The sequence below is a fragment of the Pteropus alecto genome, unplaced genomic scaffold (genome assembly GCF_000325575.1).
Source record: "Pteropus alecto unplaced genomic scaffold, ASM32557v1 scaffold21, whole genome shotgun sequence".
Taxonomy (NCBI): Eukaryota; Metazoa; Chordata; class Mammalia; order Chiroptera; family Pteropodidae; genus Pteropus; species Pteropus alecto.
Window position 1 is genome coordinate 20989680 of NW_006436282.1, and position 22314 is coordinate 21011993.

The 22314-nt window shown below is 43.9% G+C and overlaps 1 protein-coding gene across 1 annotated transcript in view; it reads right to left on the reverse strand.

Annotated features, from left to right (window-relative positions):
• Positions 1-22101, reverse strand: part of CPVL (carboxypeptidase, vitellogenic like) — a 93497-nt gene extending 71396 nt beyond the window's left edge. Inside the window, exons 1-3 of the mRNA XM_006912028.1 lie at positions 21924-22101; positions 14926-15044; positions 331-445 (exon numbers count right to left, since the gene is read on the reverse strand). Coding sequence (XP_006912090.1) covers positions 331-445; positions 14926-15044; positions 21924-22101 — 412 coding nt within the window. The remainder of the gene's footprint in view (positions 1-330; positions 446-14925; positions 15045-21923) is intronic.
• Positions 22102-22314: the final 213 nt, after the last annotated feature.

Here is a 22314-nt window from a genome sequence, read left to right on the forward strand (position 1 = left end):
AGGGATATAATTCCACGCAAAAGAGCTTGCCCAAATAGTAATAAATACCACCTGTTTTCATAAGGCCAGATTGCTTGAGTTAGCAGCAGACTGCAAGAAAATAGTTTAGAACCTTTCACCCAAATTTCAAGGGAGAAAGCAGCCCAGCCTGGACGCTCACTCTGGGGGCTCCTCCTCCTCGGCAGACGTTGCCAGAAAGCTATGTTTTTATAATCTGGGCCTGTTAAATTATTCCTACTGGCTCAGTGTACACTTTAATTATTTCTGGAGCCGATAGAAGGTTCATATGAAGAATTCACTATACGAAAATAGAGTCCAAACAGTACTTACAGGTCAGGTTACGTGTGACAACATAAGGTCCGTGTTCCACAAAGAGTCCAAACATGGATGACCCTCCTGGCCCACCCTGCAGCCAGAGAACCACCGGCGCGTTCGATGGATCTACCTGAGGGGGCAGAAGAACCGGTGACCACACAGGGCACTGAGGCTGTGGAACACACCGACGCAGCTTACCCCAGTCCTCCGCCTTCCCCGGCCTTGAATTAACCTGTAATAACTTCCCAGACCCCAGTAACCCAGCTACGAGCAAAGTACTGGTCATCTTTTGTTGTTTTGAATCAGCATTTGCCTCATCTCCTGGGGTCTGTCTTGTGCCGTTAAGTCTTCCCTACTCAGAAACCCCGATGAATGTAGAAACCCCTTTGCATGATCCTAGATACCCAGCATACTGCTTAGGGCACGGTCATATCTTTTTAGCGTTTTAAACTTTCGGGGGACTCTTCCATTTGACCAACATATTCCCAAAGAGACATGGCACAGAAGCCATCGTCCTCGGTGACAGTTTGCCCCCTTCACGGAGAGCCCAAACGGCCTTTCTGATTTTATTCACTAAGGATGTGTCCACAGGGACAACAGCAACCTCATTCCACATGAGGAAACTGAGAAGAAGTGGACAGGCCTGGGGACATTTAGCCCATGCGAACAACAGTGACGAAACCCTCAACAAGGTAGATTTATTTGGGGTACGTGTGAGACGCAAATAAAAAATGGTCAGTGGCAGAGTCTGGATGCTGAAAATTGGCCATTGGCAGTAATGTCAATATCATCGCTCTCGATGACAAAAGGTTCTTCAATTCCTCCATCCAACACATATTTACTGAGCACCTCACACGGGCCATGCTCGGAGAAGGTTCACAACAGAAGAGTAAGTGACAAAGAAAACCCCTGGCCCTCTTCGAGCTTACATTTTCATGGGGAATACAGTAAGTAAATAAATAAGTAAAGAAGTAAGTAAGTCAATAAATGTGACAATTAAAGAGTGTGAAGAGAAAGTATGGGTGTCGTTAAGAGAGTGACAGAGGGTGGAGAAAGACAGGGGTTTCCTTTAGACACAGTCATCAGAGAAGGAGTCAAGGAGATCCTGAGAGTGGATCTAAGAGCTGAAGGAGAGAAAGATCCAGCCAGGGAATAATGTTGGAGACAGAAGGAAATGTCGAGGAAAATCCTCAAGTAAAAAGAACCAGATTTGAGGGCGGTGAGTACAGAGGCTGCCTGGACCAAAGCGACTCCGCCATAGAAATCTCAGAGAAGCTCCACCCGGCCCCCATAAGGCTCACAATGGATGAGATCGTAAGTCCTCATTGGACGTCATGAGTGATGTCACCTTCAATCAGCCAGGCTCGGCAAGCGAAGATCCTATTGCTTCGGCCCAGAACAAAATCCTGCAACCTCTTCCTTAGCCCAGCCATAGAGACAAATCAGCATTTCATTAGAAAGTCCGAGAGGACTGGCTCCATCTACTTGGATGATGTGAGGAGGGTGTGGGCAGTAGGCAAGACTAACTCAAGAGGAGGTGATCTGGGAAGCCGCTGCCAAGAACCTGGAGGAGGAGCTGGTCATACAGGCTTCTAACCATGAGGACAGAGAGCCTAGAGGGATGTCTCTTTCCCAGTCATGAAAAGTCGGACATAGAGACCCGTAGCAGCTTGGGAAAGGGGACAGGGGCCTTGCTGAAAGAGGACGTGGGAAGAACAGCCTCCCTATGAGGGGCTATCTCTGGGGCCCCCTCTCCAGCATCCAGGAGTTAAATGGGGTACTATTTGTAAAACCCTGGGAACAATGCCTAACGTATGACCAAAGAACAATCAGCGTCAATGATTATTATAACTAAAGAAACAGTTGGAAAAGGTAGGAACCCAGAGTGAGAAGGAGCTCACACCAACTGGGCTCTAGCTCCAAGAGTCAGTACAGGGTAAGGATAAGCCTCTGAGCTCGTGCCCTAAACTGGATCCAAATCTGGGCTTTACTATATCCACTCGTTGTGTGCCTTTAGGCAAGTTGCCTAAGCTCTCTGGACCTCAGTTCTCCCAATCGGAAAATGGGGATCATAGTACCTATGCCATGCGGTTGAGAGAAATAAATTAATTAATTTTCTTAAAGTCCAGTGACTGGCATATAATACTTGTTCTACCAGTGTTAGCCATTGCTATAATAGAGAAACACTAGAAATCTATAAATGGTTTTAAGGTAAATCATCTATAAACGTGAGAATAGGAAAAATTAAAAAAAAAAACAAAAACTTTAGTGTTTTTCTTTGCTCCGTTGGCCAACATCTTCCCTGATCGGTTTTTCACTTGTTAGTCCTCTCGCCTCAAGTGCTGCCGATACCACAAAGAATTCAAGAGAACGAGACTTGTCGTGTAAGTGGAAGCAGGAAAAATTAAAATCAAAGACAGCCTTTTAAAGCTGCTGCAGAGAAGCAGAGTGAGTCCTGGAATTGGTACTAGAAAGATTCTGGTTCTACTTGGCCACATAATAGCTGTGGGATCCTGGCCCTCAGTTTCCTCATCCATGAAATGGCGATAATGCCCGCCTCACAGGCTTGCCTGAAGGCCCCGATGAGAAAATGCGTCATGACATGATACTGTACAATAAATACGACCAGCTCCGCCCTAACCTGCCCGGCCCCAACTGTATATGTTTTGTTTGAATAAGTGATTTTCATCCCCCCTCGGATCCTCCGACTTGCTATTTAACACCGCTAACCAGGAGAGCCTCGCACTTGCGTTCACGCTGCAGTCGGAGCATATTAGAGGGGGAGAAACAATGGAACTCGGATGGCAGCAGTTCCGGCCTCCCTGGAATACAAGATACTGCGAGTTCACCCACTCCGCTGGACACCCAGCCTGCACCCACTTTCCTCCTAAGGTGCACGTGCGCTTCTAGAAGCCACGGTGTGCTACACGCCAGCCAGTGGTTCTCAAACTTGGCTGCCCATTAAAATAACTCGGGAAAAAAAAAAAAATCAAATTACTGCCTAGGCCAAAATCCCAGAGATTCCAAGTCAGTTGGTCTGGGGTGAGGCAGACATCAGTCTTCTTAAAAGCTCCCAGGTGGTTTTGTGTGTAGGCAGGGCTGAGAGTCTGTGAGGGCGCTGGAGGATTTGCCCCCTTGGATGCCCTAGAACCTCTGGTCTCCACCCGATCCTCCCCTGGCTTTTCGTGTCCTTTCCTGTGACCTGGCACAATGATGGGAGCTCCCTGCTCTCAGAAATATAGCCTGACCCTGAGAGGCCACACTACAAAGTCAAGGCAAACACCTCGGTGCCAAACATCTTTCTTATGCAACTTTGAAGCCCAGGACACTGCATTCTTGGAATGCTTAGATAATAAGAGATCTGCATATACACCTCTAACCTCAGCTGACTTTGCTCCTCAAATTTACTTTCCTGAAGGAGGTGAATGAACTCAACAACCCTTGAACAAGCTCATTTTTAAAGAAAACTCCACGCACACACCTTTCTACTTCAACAAACCAATCGACCTGTGAGCTAATACTGCCCTAATCTGGAATGAAATGCAAAAGTCAGATGCCGGAAAATAAAAAAACCCAAGAGTTATTTATATCACAGTACTCAGACTTTTGTATGCTGTGACATCACAATGTCATGACATATCAATAATTATGTCATAAGAGTGGCATAAAGTTATCATGTGACAATTCCTAGCTCTTAGTTGTGAGAACACAGCCCTCCCACTCTCCACACCCCACCCCGCTTAGGAGAGAATAAAAGAAAATGAAGACATTCTGAACAAAACGACATTGCAAAGCTTAGGATCAAATGAAGTAAGAAATAACCGCTTTAATACATTTACAGTTTTATAAAATTTAGGACTTTTATTTATTTCAAAGCTATAATTCAGAGTGCATGAAACAAGAAAAATAGGGCACTTATTTTTGTCAAAAGTTTAAAAAATTTCCTTAAAACTTTTTATACTATAAAGTAACTTATTCTTAAATGTTTTTTAAAGAGGGTATTAAAAAAATCCCCCTTGCTCCACCAATCCTATTCTCTAGACATGATCATGAGATATTTAGTCTTCAAGATTTTTCTCTATGCACCCCCATATATATGTATATATACATACATATATATATCATATATATTATAGATATTATATATGCTATATACATAAATACTTTTTTCAAAAATAGGAGCAGGCTACAAATAATACTCTATATTTGCTGTGTTCACTTAACAACATGTTGTGGAAATTTCTTCACATCAATACATATCATCTGAATTGACCACACTGTATTCATTCATCAAACAGATAATACAGACGACTCCCAGGCATTGTTCTAGGGCTGACGTGCAGACCAGCTCCCACTCAGGGACAGGCAGTGTACTGAATGATTAAGAGCATGGATTTTGGCAACAGATTGCCAAGGTTTGAATTTCAACTATGCTATTTTACAGCTGTGTGACCTTGGGCAAACTACTTAACTTCTCTGTGTCTCTGTGTCTGCTGCTTAAAAACAAGAAGAAGAAGGATGTCTATTTTACACAGTTGTTACGCAAATTCAAAGAGTTAATATACGCACAGCCCTTAAAACAGTACCTGGAACACTTATTTAAATGTCAGCTCTGATTATCTTTCTGGTGAGGTGGAAAGTAAATAAGTAATTAAGTAAATGGGTGATATAAGAAAGTAAAGGAGAGACATGAGATTGAGTACTTAAAGAAGGCCTCTGGTGATGGTAGCTTTGAGGTGAGACCTGAAAGTTGAGTAATTTCCTATCGATAGGCATTTATATATTCGATTAAAAAAAAAAACCTCCATTAATGGCATATAGGTGTAGCAAGAGCTGATGACCAAAAAGAAGGGACAAAAAAATTCTAGATATAAAATAAACCCTAAATATTTAAGCGAGAGGTCTCTCTGGCAACAGTAGAGTGTGGGCACACAGGTCCCACAAACCAGCACTTTGTGTTGGTTAATGAGAAACTCTGGCTTTGTCTCAGAAGCCCTTTCAATTCTTCTGGTGACCCCTGGTGGCCAGTTCGTAAAGTTGGACACGCTTTCCTCGGGGTTTGTTCCAGAATGAACAGCCCAGGAGGAGTCAGGTTATCTATTCAGATTTCCAGACTCTCCACAGAAGGAATGTCTCCCATTAGCACATTCCATCGCTTATTCACGACGATGGTGAAACATCTACCCTATGTCTCAATGGACTGTCATTTGAAATGAAACATTCATTTGGCATTAAGAGATTCTTAGAAATACCCAGTTTCTTCCTTTCTTTTTGCTTCTAAGTGAGCATAGTGGAGACTATATGGGAACCGTAATGGAACTAAACTAGAACTAACCCTCCTGCCCTATTGTTCTCCGTGTGGACACGTCCTCCATGGATAGCATCCTCTCAGGCTCTGAGTTTCCCTTTTCACCCCCAACCCCCATCAAACCAATACCCATCTTCCATTCCACGCTCCCAGGCCCTCCTCTGCGTGAATAGCAGAGGTCGGCTTCCACTCAGGCCTTACACATATCACTGGGGCAGCAAATTCATACACCGGGTGGGTGGGGGCACTTAAGACTTGCTAATTTCGGTATTCTCAAGTATCATGATTGCATTTCATACAGAGAACTTATTGGAGTGACCTAGGCAATCCCAGGTATCTTGACAAGTATGAGGGAAAAATTTTCTGCCAATGCCCAGGGCTAGGTACATACTTTAGCCACCCTCTTTCTCCCACGGTTTGTAAGAGAAAACAGCAACTAAACCACTAACCGACCCAAATCAATGGTACCGCTTAAGATGAGAAGTGCAATTAAGTAAATTAATTAAGGCTCCCTTCACACTTCTATATTCAGAGGCTGATCATTTGCTTGGTTTAAGTAATGTGTTCTATCTTAATTGAAGTCATTAGTACCCCAAGTAAATGTCTTGACATTCCCCCAAGTACGTCTGAATGGACTCCCATTTTGCCATGCAGACCCCAGTTCTGCTGATACTTCAGCAGCTACACTAACGTTGTTAATCAAAGTAGAACTTTTTATTTAAAGCCATTGGTTTTGTAACCAGATTGTTAACTAGGTACTTAATAACGTTTTAATTCTACACACTGACTCCCGACTCATACAGATAACCTGCTTAAGACATTCTGTGCTTTGCAGAGGAATTTCACTGGTAGTGGTTGGTGTTGGCCGCTCACGAAACTTCCTTTAGCATAATTGCTGCCGCTGCGTCACCATATGGGAAATTAACTTTTCCAAACTTTTTTTCTGTTTCGAGGCCTCTTTACATCACTCTCAAGCTCTCACTGACTCTATCGAGCTTTGAATTGTCTGGTTCATTGAGGCCCCTTACACGCCACTAGAATCTTCCTTCTTCTCCTTTCTTTCTACTTGGTTCTCATCCTTTCATGAGATAGTTATGGCTTCTCTGCTTATGCTTTCTGCTAGAAAACTGGACTTTAGAAAGACTGGGGGAGGGAGGGTAGGATGGTAGAGAAAAGGCTTGACTTATCTTTCTTGATGCAAAGAAAAAAATGGCTAAAAACGTTAGCTCCTTTCTTCTCTATGTTAAAATTTTCATTTCTCAAGGGAAACCAGGCACTCAAAGGTTTCTTCAGAGTTCAAACGTACCTATGGATGGGTTGATCTATAATTTATCATTTTTAGCTGCTTTCTGTTTTGTCTCACCTATCTTTTATTCTTCCAGATCCATGATGTTGTAAGTACATAGCAAAGAGAAGCTAGATAGAGTGAAAGATCAAATAACGCACATGACTGTGACCTCCACATCTTTGCTATATGACTAGCCGATTTGTAGCCATCCGTGCTAAAACATATTTTAAGAGATTTGTCCAGCCCACACACCCCCTTCTCTAAGAACTGACTCTCTATTTGCCAATGGAAAAGGCCCATTAATCATGTTTATATCACATGACCCAGCACCCTCAGCCTTAGCTGATAGGACCAAGAAAGAACACCTGACCCACACTGGGCCAATCTCACTGTGCCCTTGTGAGAAGTGCTAGTTAATCTCTGTTGACTGCATAGTCCAAGGACAGGTAAACTCGGAAACCGTAGGGTAGCCATCTTCTGCCAGATTCCTGGAGAAGCAAAACATGTTGATCTGCCAAGAAAGAAGAACGAACGAAGCGCAGATGGGAGATCTGTTGGTGCAGAATAAGCCTGGACAGAATAAGGCTGAGAGAGCAAACCTGGCTGTCGATCTGCCAAGAAAGAAGAACGAAGCGCAGACGAGAGATCCGGTGGTGTTGGACAGAATAAGGCTGAGAGAGCAAACCTGGCTGTACTGGCTCCTGGTTCCTTAGGCCAGACTTGGTGTCTCCAGGCAGGAGAGGAGGATTCAGAATAGCGTGGCTACATCAGTTAGGCTATATCAGAAGACAGAAACCACACGGTTGTTTTTAATTTTTTCTATTTTAAAATTTTTTTTTTTTCCCAGGAAACCTTGACTTTTAATTCTGTTACAAGTTTCAGTGTTTGTTCTGGCCCCCTACAGCTATGAGCAAGAGTGGAGATGAAATGACCTCCCATGAGCTACCTCCTCAGTGCTGGGCAAATAAGAGCATGTTGGGTAGACTTCCTGCGTCCACCAAGGAACAGGAAATTTTAATATAAAGAGGTATTTGTTATAATGGGAGAATAACCATAAATATGTAAAGAGAATTCTAAAGCTTACTCTGGGCTGAAGGAGAGTATCTGGGGGTAGACAAGCTCGCAAGGTGTGGATGGGGTCCTTCCCAAGGATATAGTACTGACCATTGGAGAAGTATGGTTGTAGCCCAATTCTTGGTTGTGGCCAAGAATTTCTCTGCGGTACCCGCCCAAAGATGGCCAGCCATCCCTGGGCAAGTAGAAAAGGCCTCCAGGGATGGTGGGCTGTGGATGGCGGGTTAGGGAGCAAAGAGGAAATCAAGCCCGCTTGCTGTGAGAGAGGTACACAAGCAGAAATGCAGTGTCCACGATTGGAGGCCTGTGGGAAATCACCCCCCAGGGCACAGGTCAAGGCTGGCAAGAGGGTTGCAGAGAGAGACGAGCTGTACGGGGCCTGCTCACTGGCAAGGCCTGAGATGTATGATGTCTGCGTTGAGAGGTCCACAGCCAGGTGGGCATCGCTGGGACAGAGCCAGGACTGTATGCTGGCTAAGGGTGTCCATGGTCTGAGTGCCAGGGTAAGGCAGAGCATCACTGAACGTCCCCACACGCGTACGGCTGACAAACTAGGCAGGAGGACCAAGAGAAAGCCAAACGCAAGGCAAGGGAACAGGAAGAGAGAACAACTTCTCCCTGCAGTGTCCTCCGGTACCCTCGACACTGTGTTCGCTGCAGGAACATGTTTAAAGCTCCGTGAAAGCAGGTAAGAGGGTGGAATTGAAGCCGAGAGGCAAAAAAACAAACCAAACCAAACCAAACTGAAAAATCACACAACAAAAACCTGGCTTAGTAGTCTCCACTCCTGAAGTTCTGATTGTCATAAGATATTAGAGTCACAGCCCAAAAGTACATGATAAGAGGCTATCTTAGTTATCCAATGTTGCATAACATGTCTCCAAAACTTAGTAGCGTAAGACAACAATAACCACTTATTATCTCCTACGTTTTCTGTGGCTCAGGAATTTGGGCCTATCTGGCTGGACGGTGCTGGCTTGGGCTTCCTCAGGAGGTTGCAGTCACGTTATGGGCCAAGGATGTGACCATCTGAAGGCTTCACTTGGGCAACATGAACATCATCCAAGGTCGGTGTTGACTGGAGGATGGAGGCCTCGCTTGCTCTCCACACGGGCGTGTCCAGAGGATTGCTTTAGCGTTCCCAACGTGGCATGTGGCTTCCCTCACAGTGAATGTGATCCAAGGGACCAAGGCAGAAAAGCAGCTCTGTCCTTTATAAGTCTTGGAAGTCACACACCATCATTTCTGCTATAATGTATTAGCCACAAAGACCAGCCTGAATTCAATACGGAGCATGCATACCAAGAAATAAAGATCACTGGGGACGATCTTGGAGGTTAGTTACCACAGAGGCCACAAATTCAAGGGCTCATTCATTTACTCAGCCCAGGCCCTGACTTGGACTTCTTGGATGTTTTTATACCTTAGGTTGCACATGTGGGCATGTCTCGTGGGCACATCAGCTAAAACTAGTGAGCCATAGAATGTAAGACTGGGAAGTGACCTTAAAAATCAACAAGGTTTCACATCGTTATTTCTGGATGAGACAACTGAGGCCCAGAGAGTATGAATACTCTGTCCAAGAACAGTCAAGAACTGCACACGCAGACCCAGAACCCCGGTGTCTGAACCTCTAGTTCTCTCCTCCCCATTCAAGCCCACTGACTGACAAGTTGGACTGGAATCACTGTGGTGCTTGTTAGAAATATAGATTCCTGGACCCTTTCCAGATCTACTGGATCCGAATCTCTGCTGGGAGGGGCTGGATGCTGAGCTGAGGAATCTGTCTGATCTGTAAAGCTCCCCAGGCATCTCTGAGGAGCAGCTGCAAGCCGGCGAGCCACTGTTCTCTTCTGCCTTTACTGTAACCTAAGAAATTCTGCCACCCAGAGGAGGGAGTGAACCTAGCATGGGCTGAAGCCCAGTGGAGCCTGATCTGGGGACTTCATCCCCAGGGTACACTGTCCTGCAGGCTCCCAGATACGCTTGGGGACATGCTCGCCCACTCGCAGAGAATGCTTTCTGCTTTGGCCCGGGAGCAGCAGAGCGTTCGCTGCCCTTGCACTGTATTGTGGATTTGTGGATTATGTTAACCTAACCCCACGCTCTCTTGATTTTCCTGGCGTCTGATTAAGCAGGGTCAGTACCTGCCTGATCTCAAGATGGAGGGAGCACCTCAAATGTTGCCTCCAGGTGCCCCATGCCTGGTCTTACCCCAGCCTTGCTGACTCCTTGGTATGATGCTGGCCCTTCTCAGTCAGTGGGTGCTCAGACTCCAGGAAACCCAGGCATTCTTTCTGGCCAGAGGAACAGAGGGAGCCCTGAGTGAAGGGGCCTAGGCCTAACTCTAAACATCTCAGGTTTGGGCTCCATGACATTTGAGGTAAGTAATTTGCAGGTTTGGGCTAAATGCATCCAACCATATTCCTAGAGGAAAGTCGAATATTGGATGTCTTTTTCCACTGAGAAGGATTTTAATTTTAAAAAATTCATATTCTACATGCCTTTTTTATCTTCTTAAATGTGAAAAATCTCAATTTCACTGTGTAAGTTCCTTCCCCAGCAGCAGTGAACCCACATTCCGGACTGGCGCTCAGCTCCTTCTTTTCTGGAATCATCTCATAGTTCCTGTCTTCTTTAACCTCCCAGATTGTGACTGGCTTCGTTCTGTACAGTATTTATGTTAATAATAGGAAAACTAATCATGATAATGATTTTGATAGTAATTAAATAATACAATGGCAACTCTGCTTATTATGCATCGGACACTAATCTAAGAGTTCTCCCAGATTATCTCATTTGTCTCAAAACCATGGTCAGGTAGGTGTTTCAAACCTCATTTTAAAACAAGGGAGCCAATGCTCAGAGAAGTTAAGAAAGTGTGCCCAAGGTCACACTTGGCACAAGTAGCGGAGCCAAGATTTTATGCCAGCTCGACTAACTCAAGAGCTATACTTTTAAAGACTGGAGTCTAGTGCTTTCCATGGCTGTTTTCTCAAGATCACTACACAGTGATCAAGAACAAAGATTTCTCTGTCCCAGATATAGTGCTAAATTCCAGTTCTGACAATTTCTTGTTAGGCAACTTGGGGCTAATTATTTAATCTCTGTAATTCTCTTCATCTATAAAATGAGGATAATTCTTTCCTCATGTGGTTATTGTAAGGATTAAATTTAAAAAATGCACAGTGCTTTGCACAGAGTCAATGTTCAATTAACGATAGCTATCATAATTGTTACATTTTTATTGGCGTCATTATACGTTTTAACCCATGCAAAATGCCTACTCATTTCTCTTGCAGATTGTATCCCCACTGCACACCAATTTCAAGTCCTAGAATCCATTATGTACTGATTTGTATACAATAACAGGGGAGTCTCACAGAAATAACAGGAAAACAAAACTAATTTGAGAAACAGCAGCCCTAAAAAATACTCGGAGGATATTACAAATGTGGCGTCCTTCCTGGATCTCTTATTTTTTTCCACCTTCAGTTTTTGTAAGGGGTCATTTCTCTCCTGATGACAATATCGGCTGCTTCCCTGAGACGGGCAATGAACTAATATTTCTGCTAAATGAAAAGGACTCTCCCTCATCCCAGCGACCACTGCTTCTCCTTCTCACATGCTTTATCTTTTTCACCCAAACTGGCCCATTCCATAATTTATAGCCTAACTGACTCGGCAGGAATGGTTGCTCTGGGGCCTCAGAGACCTGGCTCAGCAGGTAGGGTGAGGAGGTCTTGGAGCAATCTATCCTGGCTGCCACAGGGTGACAGCTGTCAGCTCTGCCTCTCTCCCTTGAAGCTTAGTCTATTTCTTCCACGAGAACACTCTGTGTTTAAGCATCTTCCTTCCGGTCATGGCGACCTCATGTTTATGTCTAAGATGATTTTAGAATCTGGCTAGGGCTACAGTATTAGTCCCCCCAAAACATAACCCAGTTAGGAGATGCACAGCTAAGTCTTTATTTAATGAAGGGGAGGACCCCCAACAGTTCAGTGATTGTATAATGCAGTGATGAGGTGGGGGGGTCGGACCTTAGCATGGTAACCAGGGGAGGGTGCAGAACCTAAGCCCCTGCTCCTGGCCAGCTTTATTATCCCAACGCATCACCTACATTCTAGACAAAGGTTCACCTGCTCAGAAACAATCCAAGGAAGACAACACTGAGTCTTGGTTTTCATTTCATCGCTTCTCACCATTAATTCCTGTTTTCACTTATGTGAATCATTACTAAAGAAGACTCAATATGCAGAAGTCATGGAGGAACTTACAAGTATCACAAACAGCCATCAACACAGAAGAGAAAGTAAGGAATGAGGTTTCTCTGGACGGGCTGGAGTGGGTTGTGGTGTGGGTGAGGGTGAGGGTGGGGAGGGCAGAGAGTGCAGTGGAGGCTGAGCCCCAAGAGGCCCTGAAGGAACACTCAAGCAGGATTAGGAAGCTGACCCCATAGGCCGCACTCACCTCCTCGGTCCCCCATTCTAGCCCTCATTCCAGGTGTGTGCATGGGGCAGCACACCACCTCCATCTGGGTGTGCCTATTTTAAGTGTCTCTTTCTGGCAAAAGGAATGTGGGCCACTTAGGGGCCAGAAACACTGAATACAGAGTGGTGGCACATAGGCTGGAATGATGGTTTCTCAAGCATGTTCCACCTGTGAATTCTACAGTTTGCTGGACTCTCCCAATTGACAAGTCAGAATCTCTGGGGGAATCTGGAGATCATTCTTAAATACAATAAAATGTGGGAATCACTGAGAGAGAACATACTGAGAATCGTTAATCTAGGCAAATTTTTCAAGTCTCCACTTTGCACAGAATAATGGCCCCCCAAAGATATGCACATCTGAATCCCCAGAAGCTGTGAATAGGTGACGTTTGGTGGCAAAGGGGAGTTAGGTTTGCAGATGGAATTAAGTTTGTTAGTAACTGATCTGCAGATAGGGAGATTATCCGGGTGGGCGCTGTGTAATCACAGGGCCCTTCGATGCAGAGGAATGAAGCAGAAGAGTCAGAGAAAGTGAAGTGACTACGGAGTCAGCCAGAGTGACACGAAGTGAGAGAGATTCAACCCCCTGAAGCGGGCTTGAAAATGGAGGAAGGTGTTGAACCAAGGAAAACAGGAAGCTTCTAAAAATTGCAAAAAAGCAAGGAAACGGATTCTTCCCTAGAGCCTCCAGGACTGAGGCCCTGCCAACACCTTAATTGTAGCCCAGCGAGACTTGTGTCAGACTTCTGATCTACGGAACTGTGGAATAATAAATTTGTGTTGTTTGAGCCACTAAGTTTGTGATAACTTGGATAGCAGCAATAGAAAACAAATACAAAGGAGTTCGTGATAAATGACTGTACTCAATAATATTGATAGATGCGATATCAAAAATGGTTTCTGAAAGGCGTAACGTTTAAGAGACTTCTAAGAAGACAAGGAAAATTTCCACCTGTTGGAATTAGGTCATGTTTCTAGGCTTAATTTATATCAATTCTCCTTAAAACAGTTGTGCTGCCTATTTGGAAGTTTTCCTGATTGCTCTCGAAGACCTGTTCTCTGCTCTGTGCCCTGGAAGGCAGACCTCTGTGGACCACACTCCCTTGTCCTATGGTTTCCAGCTGAGTTTCACCAGTGGGAGGTACCAGCAAGACTGGAGGACAGTCAGGCGTCCAGCTTGCTCTTGGACTACCCTGAGAGCGAGTCTCTCCTTAAATTTTATGCTCTAGGATCTTCACTTGCCTCACTCAACAGTAACACTGGGGAAGAAATAAGAAACCCTATTTGGGTCCAAGAAAGGCTCCCCGGAGTAGGTGACAGCCAGATGACTAATATGAGCACAACCAAAAGATATCCAGAATTCCTCATGCCTTCCCCCCACCCATAGCTGTGTGGTGAACTGTATCAGAGGCCATGGTTGGGAAAGCAGAAATGAGAGGTCAAGAAGATACAACCCAACAGTACCAACAGAAGCGATTTAATTTGAAAACTACCCTGGATTAAGCAATTTATCTGGTCATTACATATGCAGCACTTCTATATGCAAATCACATGCAAATAGAAATACCACCCTCCACAGGGACGGCGTTTTCATTTGTTTTCTCTGGCTTCTAAGGCAAATCCAATTTGGAAAATAAAAATAGAAAATTACCCTGTGGTGGAATAACATTTGTTTATGCATCTCAGCACTTCTACCAATACCCCCAACAGTACCCATGAGCCTAAAATGATTTGTTCGTGATGAAGAACTGTGTGACCTTAAAGTAAGTTAATAGAAGTTGTGCTTGAAATAAAGTACAAGGGTTTACCACCTGTGTCTGTATGAAGTTGGGAGGGTGTGGGGTTCCTCCTCCAGGAAGCCCTCCTAGACTACCAGTCTTCCCCATCCCTCCCCCAAAGGCCCAGATTAAGTTCAGTTCCCTTTCCTCTGTGTCTCCACAGAATACTGCTCAGTTAGTGCTACTGGCTGCATAAAGGAGTGAGTGCCGGAATATTAATTGGCCCAGCAAAATCCACAGACAGGGCAGCCATATGAAACCACTATCGACTAAATGTATACGTGCTTGGAAATGCATTCATTACCTGTGAATTTCAGAAATCTCCCCACCCCTTCCCTCTGTCTGCCCTCCACTGTCCATCCCTGCCTCGGGTATTTTTAGAACAAAATAACAAAGAGATAGGAAGATGACTGGCAGGAAGAAGGTGGTAGGATTAATGTTGTGAATAAGGCTGCAAGGAATTTAAAAGTTGGACCTCCCCCTCAAACATTTGTTTCCTGCCCATAAACAGGAACACTACGCAGTGACTGGCACTTATTTTTAGGGGGAAAAAAATCTAAACAATTAAAAAAAAAAATCGCTTAGGTTGATTATAGACTAACATTTCCAGCCTGGCGCAGTACAGTCCGCTGGTGTCAGTGTCCAGGTAGGGTGCTGTCACGGGCTTACCAGTGCCGGGAAGAACCAGAAGAACAGGTTGCTGTTGTAAGTCTTATTCACAGTGAGGTAGCCAGCGTAACTCTTCACCTTCAGTCCTGGGTAAGAAGCCACCAAACTCAATCGTTTCCCTAGTGAGGGAAAAATTTACCCAAAGATTAGAGAAAGAACACAGGTTAGCCATCTCCACCTCCTCCAGTCTTCTCTTAGGGGCCGGGTCTGGGACAGAGTGATCAGAACGGCTACGAAGGACTGGCAGAAGGTGCTTACTGGACCAGATCCCAAGATGCCCTGGCCAGTTCCCCATAGTCGACATAAACAATTTAGCCAAGGACAGTGACATCTTTAAGCTTTTTGGAAGGTGGTCCTAAAATATATTTTATGAGTGATAATAGGAGTTTTATTAAAAGAAGAAGAAAAAAAAAATCACAAAAAAACTGAAGTGTTCACATTGGGCCTGAAAAGCCAGGGCAGAACAAAGTCACCAGTGCCCCAAGGCGGACTTGAGAGAGAAAAACGGCACAGCTAAGAAGCCCTCAGCCCTGGGAGGCCCGTGCTCTCCACGTTCTCCTTATCATGGAGGCGAAAGGCCTGCTACTTCCATTAAGGGAAATGAACAGAGGCGCGTGGAGAGCGAAGATGGCTGGGAAGGGTGGGGACAGGCTGGCAGTGACCTCGCGGCTACTCAGAGGCAGCTGCATGGGATGATGGCACGGTCATGGGGCTTTCTCAGGGTATCAAGCAGATGGGGACAGGGAAGAGGAAGCAGGACCGCTCGGACAGCTACGGCCACACAGCAAGAAATAATACTAATAGGAGCTGACACTTAAAAGGCCACTGCACCAAGGGCTTTAGCTAGGCGGTAGGTATAATTATCATTCCCACTTCACAGATGAGAAAACTGAAGCACAGAGGGGTGAAGTCACTTGTCCAAGGTCACACGGCTAACAAAGGAGAGCTGGGGTTTAAACCTAGGAGGCAGGCTGCAGACTTTGCTCCTCCCCCAACCCTGCCACACTGCTCCGCTGGAGAACTAGTCATAAGATATCGGTGGGAAGGGAGGCAGTGATTAGGGAAGGAGTGAAGAAGGAACAGAAATTAGGTAGCAGGATGTGGTAGGAAAGTAGAAGGGGGACCATCGGGTCGAGATGAGTCCTTTCACGGCGACAAAGCAGATATCCTCCCCTCCCCAACGAATCATTCCGGAAAAGCCGCTTAAGTCTGAGACTTGTCAAGTTGAAGACTGGTTAGTAGGCAGGGGTAGGTAGGGAAGCTTGATCTTTCACGCATGCCACCAACTAAAGATGGCTTCGGTGGGTGCTGGAGCCCGCAGATTCTGGAGTGCTGAGTCATTCAAGTCTTACCAACGTGGCACTCAGTGACATTACTGAGAGGGTGCAATAAATACGCCACAGTGAGAACAGCTGCACTCAGGGAATCTGTGCTATAAACCAGGGACCCAGCCCTGAGAGCTGGTTGGTACACTTCCCAGCACATCACTGCTCTGGGGCTACACGTTCCTCTTTCAAAATGGATCTGCCTCCCCGAAGAGAAACTCTCGCCTCTACCACACTGTTCCTCTTCCCCAGTACTTTGCTGATCCAAGGGCTACTATTGGCCAGCTCTGTGATAAATAGGCAGGGATTTAACCTTTCTGTGTTTCAGTTCCTAGTTATGAAAGATGGGTGGCCTTAAGAATCCAGGTATACAAAACCTGTAGAAAAAAGCTGGCTCGTAGGGAGCATCGCTATTGCTGCTCTCTGTGAAATATATCCACTGACTGGGGACAGGGGGCACCTGGGAGCAGAGGTGATGGTGGGGACACAGGGTGTCAGCGGGCAGTTTCCAAAGGCTCCTGCAAGGGTAGCACAATAGGAAGAGCATGAGTTTCCAAGTCGGACAGACCTGGGTTTGCAGTCCTGACCAGGCTCCCTAGCAAGTTACTTCACCTCTCTGAGCCTCTCTTTCCTTCTATGTAAAATGTAGATGCCATTTCCCCCACCCCTGGCTCCCTGTGCGGATCAAATGAAAACATGCAGATGAGCCATTAGCACAAAGCTGCACATAAAAAAGGGCCCAGGCCACCCCAAGTATATTCTGGAAGACTTTGCCTTTTTCTGGCTCAGGCCAGGTCCCGGGGGGAAGGCTGCTTAACCCAGCCTCTCTTCCCCTTCTCCTCCAATGAGATCTACCCTCCATGCCAGAAAAAGGCAAAGAAAAAAGGAGAGAGAAGAATTCGAAGAAAAAGAAAGGGGAGATGATTAGGGGGGAGTGGTGGTGCCAGCCCCTTCCACCGCACGCCCCTCCCTCCAGCAGCCATTTCTTCCCTGCCCCGTCTTTACTTTCACTCTTAATTAACCTCCAAAAGGATCAACCTCCAGCATTGCACAGGCTTTAAAACACTCGTTTGGGGGCCATTTTTAAAATCAAGATATAATCGACATATAACATTATATTAGTTTCAGATGTACAACCAAATGGTTTGACGTTTGTATATATATATTGAGAAATGATCACCATAAGAAGTCAACTGCACAGTTATCATTTTTTTCCCCTTGTGATGAGAACTTTTAAGATACTCTCTTAGCAACTGTCAAATATGCAACACAGTATTGTTAACTAGCTGCCACGCTGTACGTTACATCTTCGAGACTTAACTTCTTTTATAACTGGAAATTTATATTTAAAATGCTTTTGAAATATTTTCCACCAACCTATTAATCTTCTCAAAATCAGAGACCCCCACACACCCCCCACACCCCAAAAAAAGGAGGGCCAAAGAGTGAGACATTGAGAATGAATGAGATATGAATCCCTGAGGGGTAAGTGAGCAGGTGAGGCTCTGAGAAAGGAGACAGAGAAAAATGAGAATGGTCAGAGTAGAATGAGAAAACACATAACAGAAAGAAGCTGGAGGGAATGGAACATGGGAGAGGGTGACTGCATCACTCTCTCTGAGACCAGCACAGCCCAAGGTCAGCCGCCCTGCTCTGAAGATGACTCCGATGCCAGCCCAGCCCTTCCCTTTCTAAGAATTCCAAGGTTGTTTGTCTGCTACCTGCACATACTCAGGTACGTTCCCTACCTTCCTTTCTAGAGCAGGGGCTTTCAGAAAGCAAGAGATTTGTCTAGTTTATCTTCGTGCCCCTGGGGACATAGCATGCTGATTTACACACTTAAGATATTCAATACATACTTTTAATGAATGAATGTGAATGAATGAATGAATGAATGAGTGAGTGAACTAAAACAGGCCACACTGACAATGCACTAGAATCAGCTTATTACTACAAAAAACTTTTTAAGGCAGGCAGGCCTTATAAAGATCTTAAGAAATTTAGAAAAACTTTTTCCTGGCCTATAAAAATGTGGTTCACCCTGTTTCAAGTTTTCAATTTCCTTTAACTAAACCACAGTAAAATAATCGGAAGTTCTTTCAACTAAAACGATTTTTTTATACTTTCAGATGTTCCGTTCATCCTTCCAGAATCTATTAATGGAATGTGGAAAATAAACCCGCAAGATGGAGAAGTCTCTTTCTTCCTGGTACCATGATACAATGTTTAAAATAGTTAAAGAAAGGAAGAAGGTTTTCTTTGAAGGATTTCACTTCTTCCTGTTATTTACTGCCGTTTCCAGTGTTTGTAAGATCACCACGTTCAGAAAGATGGGAGCATGACCGAAGAAAGGCATGAACTAGCTCATGAAGGTGCACTGACTTCACATTCGCTAAGACTGAGGTCTCCATCGGTATAGACAAGACACTACCAGACCTTAATTCATAACAAATTAAGACCTAATAGCAAAATAGTCTTTAAAATTTGTAAAAATGCAGTTTTTGTAAACGTGCTAAAATCTGCCTCCTATATTTGTTTTGTTTCAGAGAATAGGATTTATCCTAGCTGCAGAGAAAATAAACGTGCGATCGCGATTACATAAAACTAAACCAGCTAATGGGGGATTAAAAAAATAAAATTTCCCTTGTCTTTTTGCGAATGATTGTTTATCTAAAAAGTGTCCCATTGCAATATTAAGACTCACATTCCCAGAGTTCCGACAGACTCAATAAACACAAGAGATTTAGGGCAACAAACTGACCATCTGTCCAGAGCTTCCTGAACTTTCAATAAGGTAGATGAATAAAATTATCCTTAATTAACGTTGTCAGGGCTACATTAGAATACCTAGATGTAGCAGATTTTGGATCAGCCACTTAAAATTCCATTCGAAGGTTTTTGACTGTGTAACTGAGCATTAGAAAGTGACATTATGTCAGATTTAATACTTTAAATATCGTCACTCATCGGATGGTGATCCATCGGGGCTCGCACAAAGGACAGAAGATGAAACTACCTCCCTCGAAATCTTTCTTTGCTGCTACCAATGACCACAACCGAAATGCTCGTAGTCAAAAAACACAGGAATGATAGGGAGGTGGACAGCCTCCTAGGTGGGTTTCTCTGAATTCTTTTCACTTGACCCTACCAGATATCTGATACAGACACACCATGGTCACTTTCACTTAATGCCTTTGTTTAAGCTGTTTTTCTCACTCAGTGCCTTTTTCAATTCACCCAAATCTTACCTAACACAGTAAGGTCTGGAGATGGTCACATAGCACAGGGATTCATAACTCAGACTCTGGAGTCAGCAAAGTTAGGTTTTACTTCCAGTTCTGCCACTTATGAGCTTTAAATGGCCCTGGATAAGATACTTAATTTCTCTGGGCCTCAATTTTCTCATCTGTAAAATGGGAACGATAATTATGCATTCCTTATTAGGGCGGCTCTCTGGGGATTCAGTGAGCTAGTGTGTGTGTAAAGCACAATGCCTGGCAACTATTCAGATCTAAAATTTAGATTCTACAAATATTTATTGAGTAGCTATTACACACAGGCACTGTGCTAGGTACTAGGCATATAATTACTGAATGCTAGCCACTTGTTATTTTTACTACTACTACTGGTACTATTTTCTCCCTCAACTAAGCCAACCAATGGGATAGTTTCCTTCTCAAAATTTCCAGCATGTCCACCTCAAATGTCACACTTGAGTATTTTAATGTGCACTGCCTCAGTCCTTAATTGTGTCTGTATCTGGTCACTCCAGAAGAGCACACGCTTCTTAAACAAAGAAAAACAAATTACAGCAGGCATATCACAGAGCAAAAGTCAGAAAATTTGGGTCCTAAATGCATCTCTTCTACTATCACCTGCATCCCCTTGGACAAGTCATGTAAGGTATTCGAGACTCATCTGTCGATTGGTAGAGTTGGTTATAAGTATTTAATTCCTTTTCAACTCTAAACTAAATGAGTTGCTTTGATTTATTGTTAATGTACATAATCTAAGTCATCGGTATCCATTTATTGAGGAAGCCAGAATGAATGCATGTGATTCAATTTGGTAGATTTGAATTAATGATATTTGGCCTCTTCATTTATACTAAGTGATATGAGCTCATACTAGTAGGCCACCATCTTTTATGACTTTTCTACAGCAAGTAAAAATGATTCTTTAAAAAAAAAAAAGACTGACTATATTATCTGACTACATTATCAAATATGCACTAACGTACACTGACTACATTTCCAAAGTTTTTCACTTTTTCTTAGAAAAGAGTCAGTGAAACATGGAACCAATGTGTATTTTGGAAAAAAACATATGAACAGGACTCAAATGCACCCTTAAGATAAGATAATGTTTTGGTTTTACACCAAACAAACAAAAGCAACAATGACATCTTATTGGCTACAAGAACATTTTAAATGAAGAAAAGTCACTTTATTTTAAACTTCCATATGGAGTTGATAGATTTCTTTCTGATTTTTAAGATGATTATTTCCCTAAAATTTCCAGTATCACTTCTATACTCCCATGACATCTACCACCCTATCGGCCTCACAGCCATTACCCCTGCCTGCCCACCTGCCACCAGGGATAAACTTTGGTTCTCTGGAACAAACATCAGATGCTGTGTCTCTCACCTACTGAAAGAAAGTGCACCAGTAAGAGTTACCTACACCCCAAACAACCTTCCCCACTCTCTTGCATCACTTTCATCAGCAAAACACATTATCTCCTTCCCCCTTAAAGCCCTTCCTGACCCCATAGCTCTCCCCAGCCTCTGCCCCGTTTCTCCGCTTCCTTTTACAAACGTCCCCTCAGAATAGCTGCCTCCATACTATTTTATAGTTCAAGAGCCTACTGAGGTCCAAAAGATTAAGTAATTTATCTACACAGTGATTTACCTAAGCATGAAGAAGCATTAAGAAGAGAGGCAGGTCATAATTTTAGTCTCTGATGATACCAGATGACATCTTTTTTCTATTCATTATAATAGTAGAAAACACTTGATATCTGGAGAGCAATTTAGAGGTTATAAAGAGTTTTCATGTGCATTTTCTCATCTGATTTGTACAATATCCCTGCATCTTGGGTATGTGGTTGCACCTCCACCTAATTAATGAGGGAACTGAGGCCTAGGATGTTTGGGTAACTTGCCAGGCAAGGGGCCATGCACAGTGGCTGTGAGCATAGCTTCTGCAGTGAGGCAGTCTGGGTGTGAATTCTGCATCTATAAGCTGGTGTCTGTGGGACTCTGATAAGTAACAATCTCTCTTTTGCTTAGTTTCTTGTATGTAAAAATGAGTATGCCTGCCTGGGTCGTTGAGATGCTTAAATGAGTTTATGTAGAATACTTGGAACCAGTAATTGACACATAGTACATTCTAAGGTTAGTATTAACCTTATTAAGTGCCCAGTGGTAGACAGGCACTGTACTAATTTTATAAATAGAAGTACAGGGACTTGACTATTAGACAAACTCATCCTGATGAGCTCTCATTTTAGCTCATAACTTTGAAAATATACAACATCAAATCACTAGTATTTGAAATAAAACAAGTGAGTAAAAATACCAGAATATACTTGGAATCCTACAAGGTAATTGCTTTAAAAAAAAAAGAAAAAGTGTTGAAAGTATACCAGTGGTTTTCTGATTACACTTACCTTCTTTGAGTTTCCCAGCTTTAATATAAGGAGTAAGAAATAATGGCCGTCCTACGTTTCCCTTATGTGGCCTGGACGCCTGGACACTTTTGTAGAGGGTGCGAAAGAGCCCATCACCACCGGAGCTGAGCATCAAAAGGACCAACAATACAGTTGCCTTCCACATGGCACCAATCATTTTCTCTAGGCCTAGACAATAAAATTCCACAAATGAATCAGAAGAGTAACCATTTGCCCTTTTACATGCAAGACATTCATTTATTCAGTCAAAAAAAGAAGTGTATAAAGGCCCTTTGCTAAAACAGACCCAAACCCTGCTCACTCTGAAATTAACAGTCTACATTCAATGCAGAATTAGTTAAAGCCTCAAGACAACAATGGCTCTGTAACT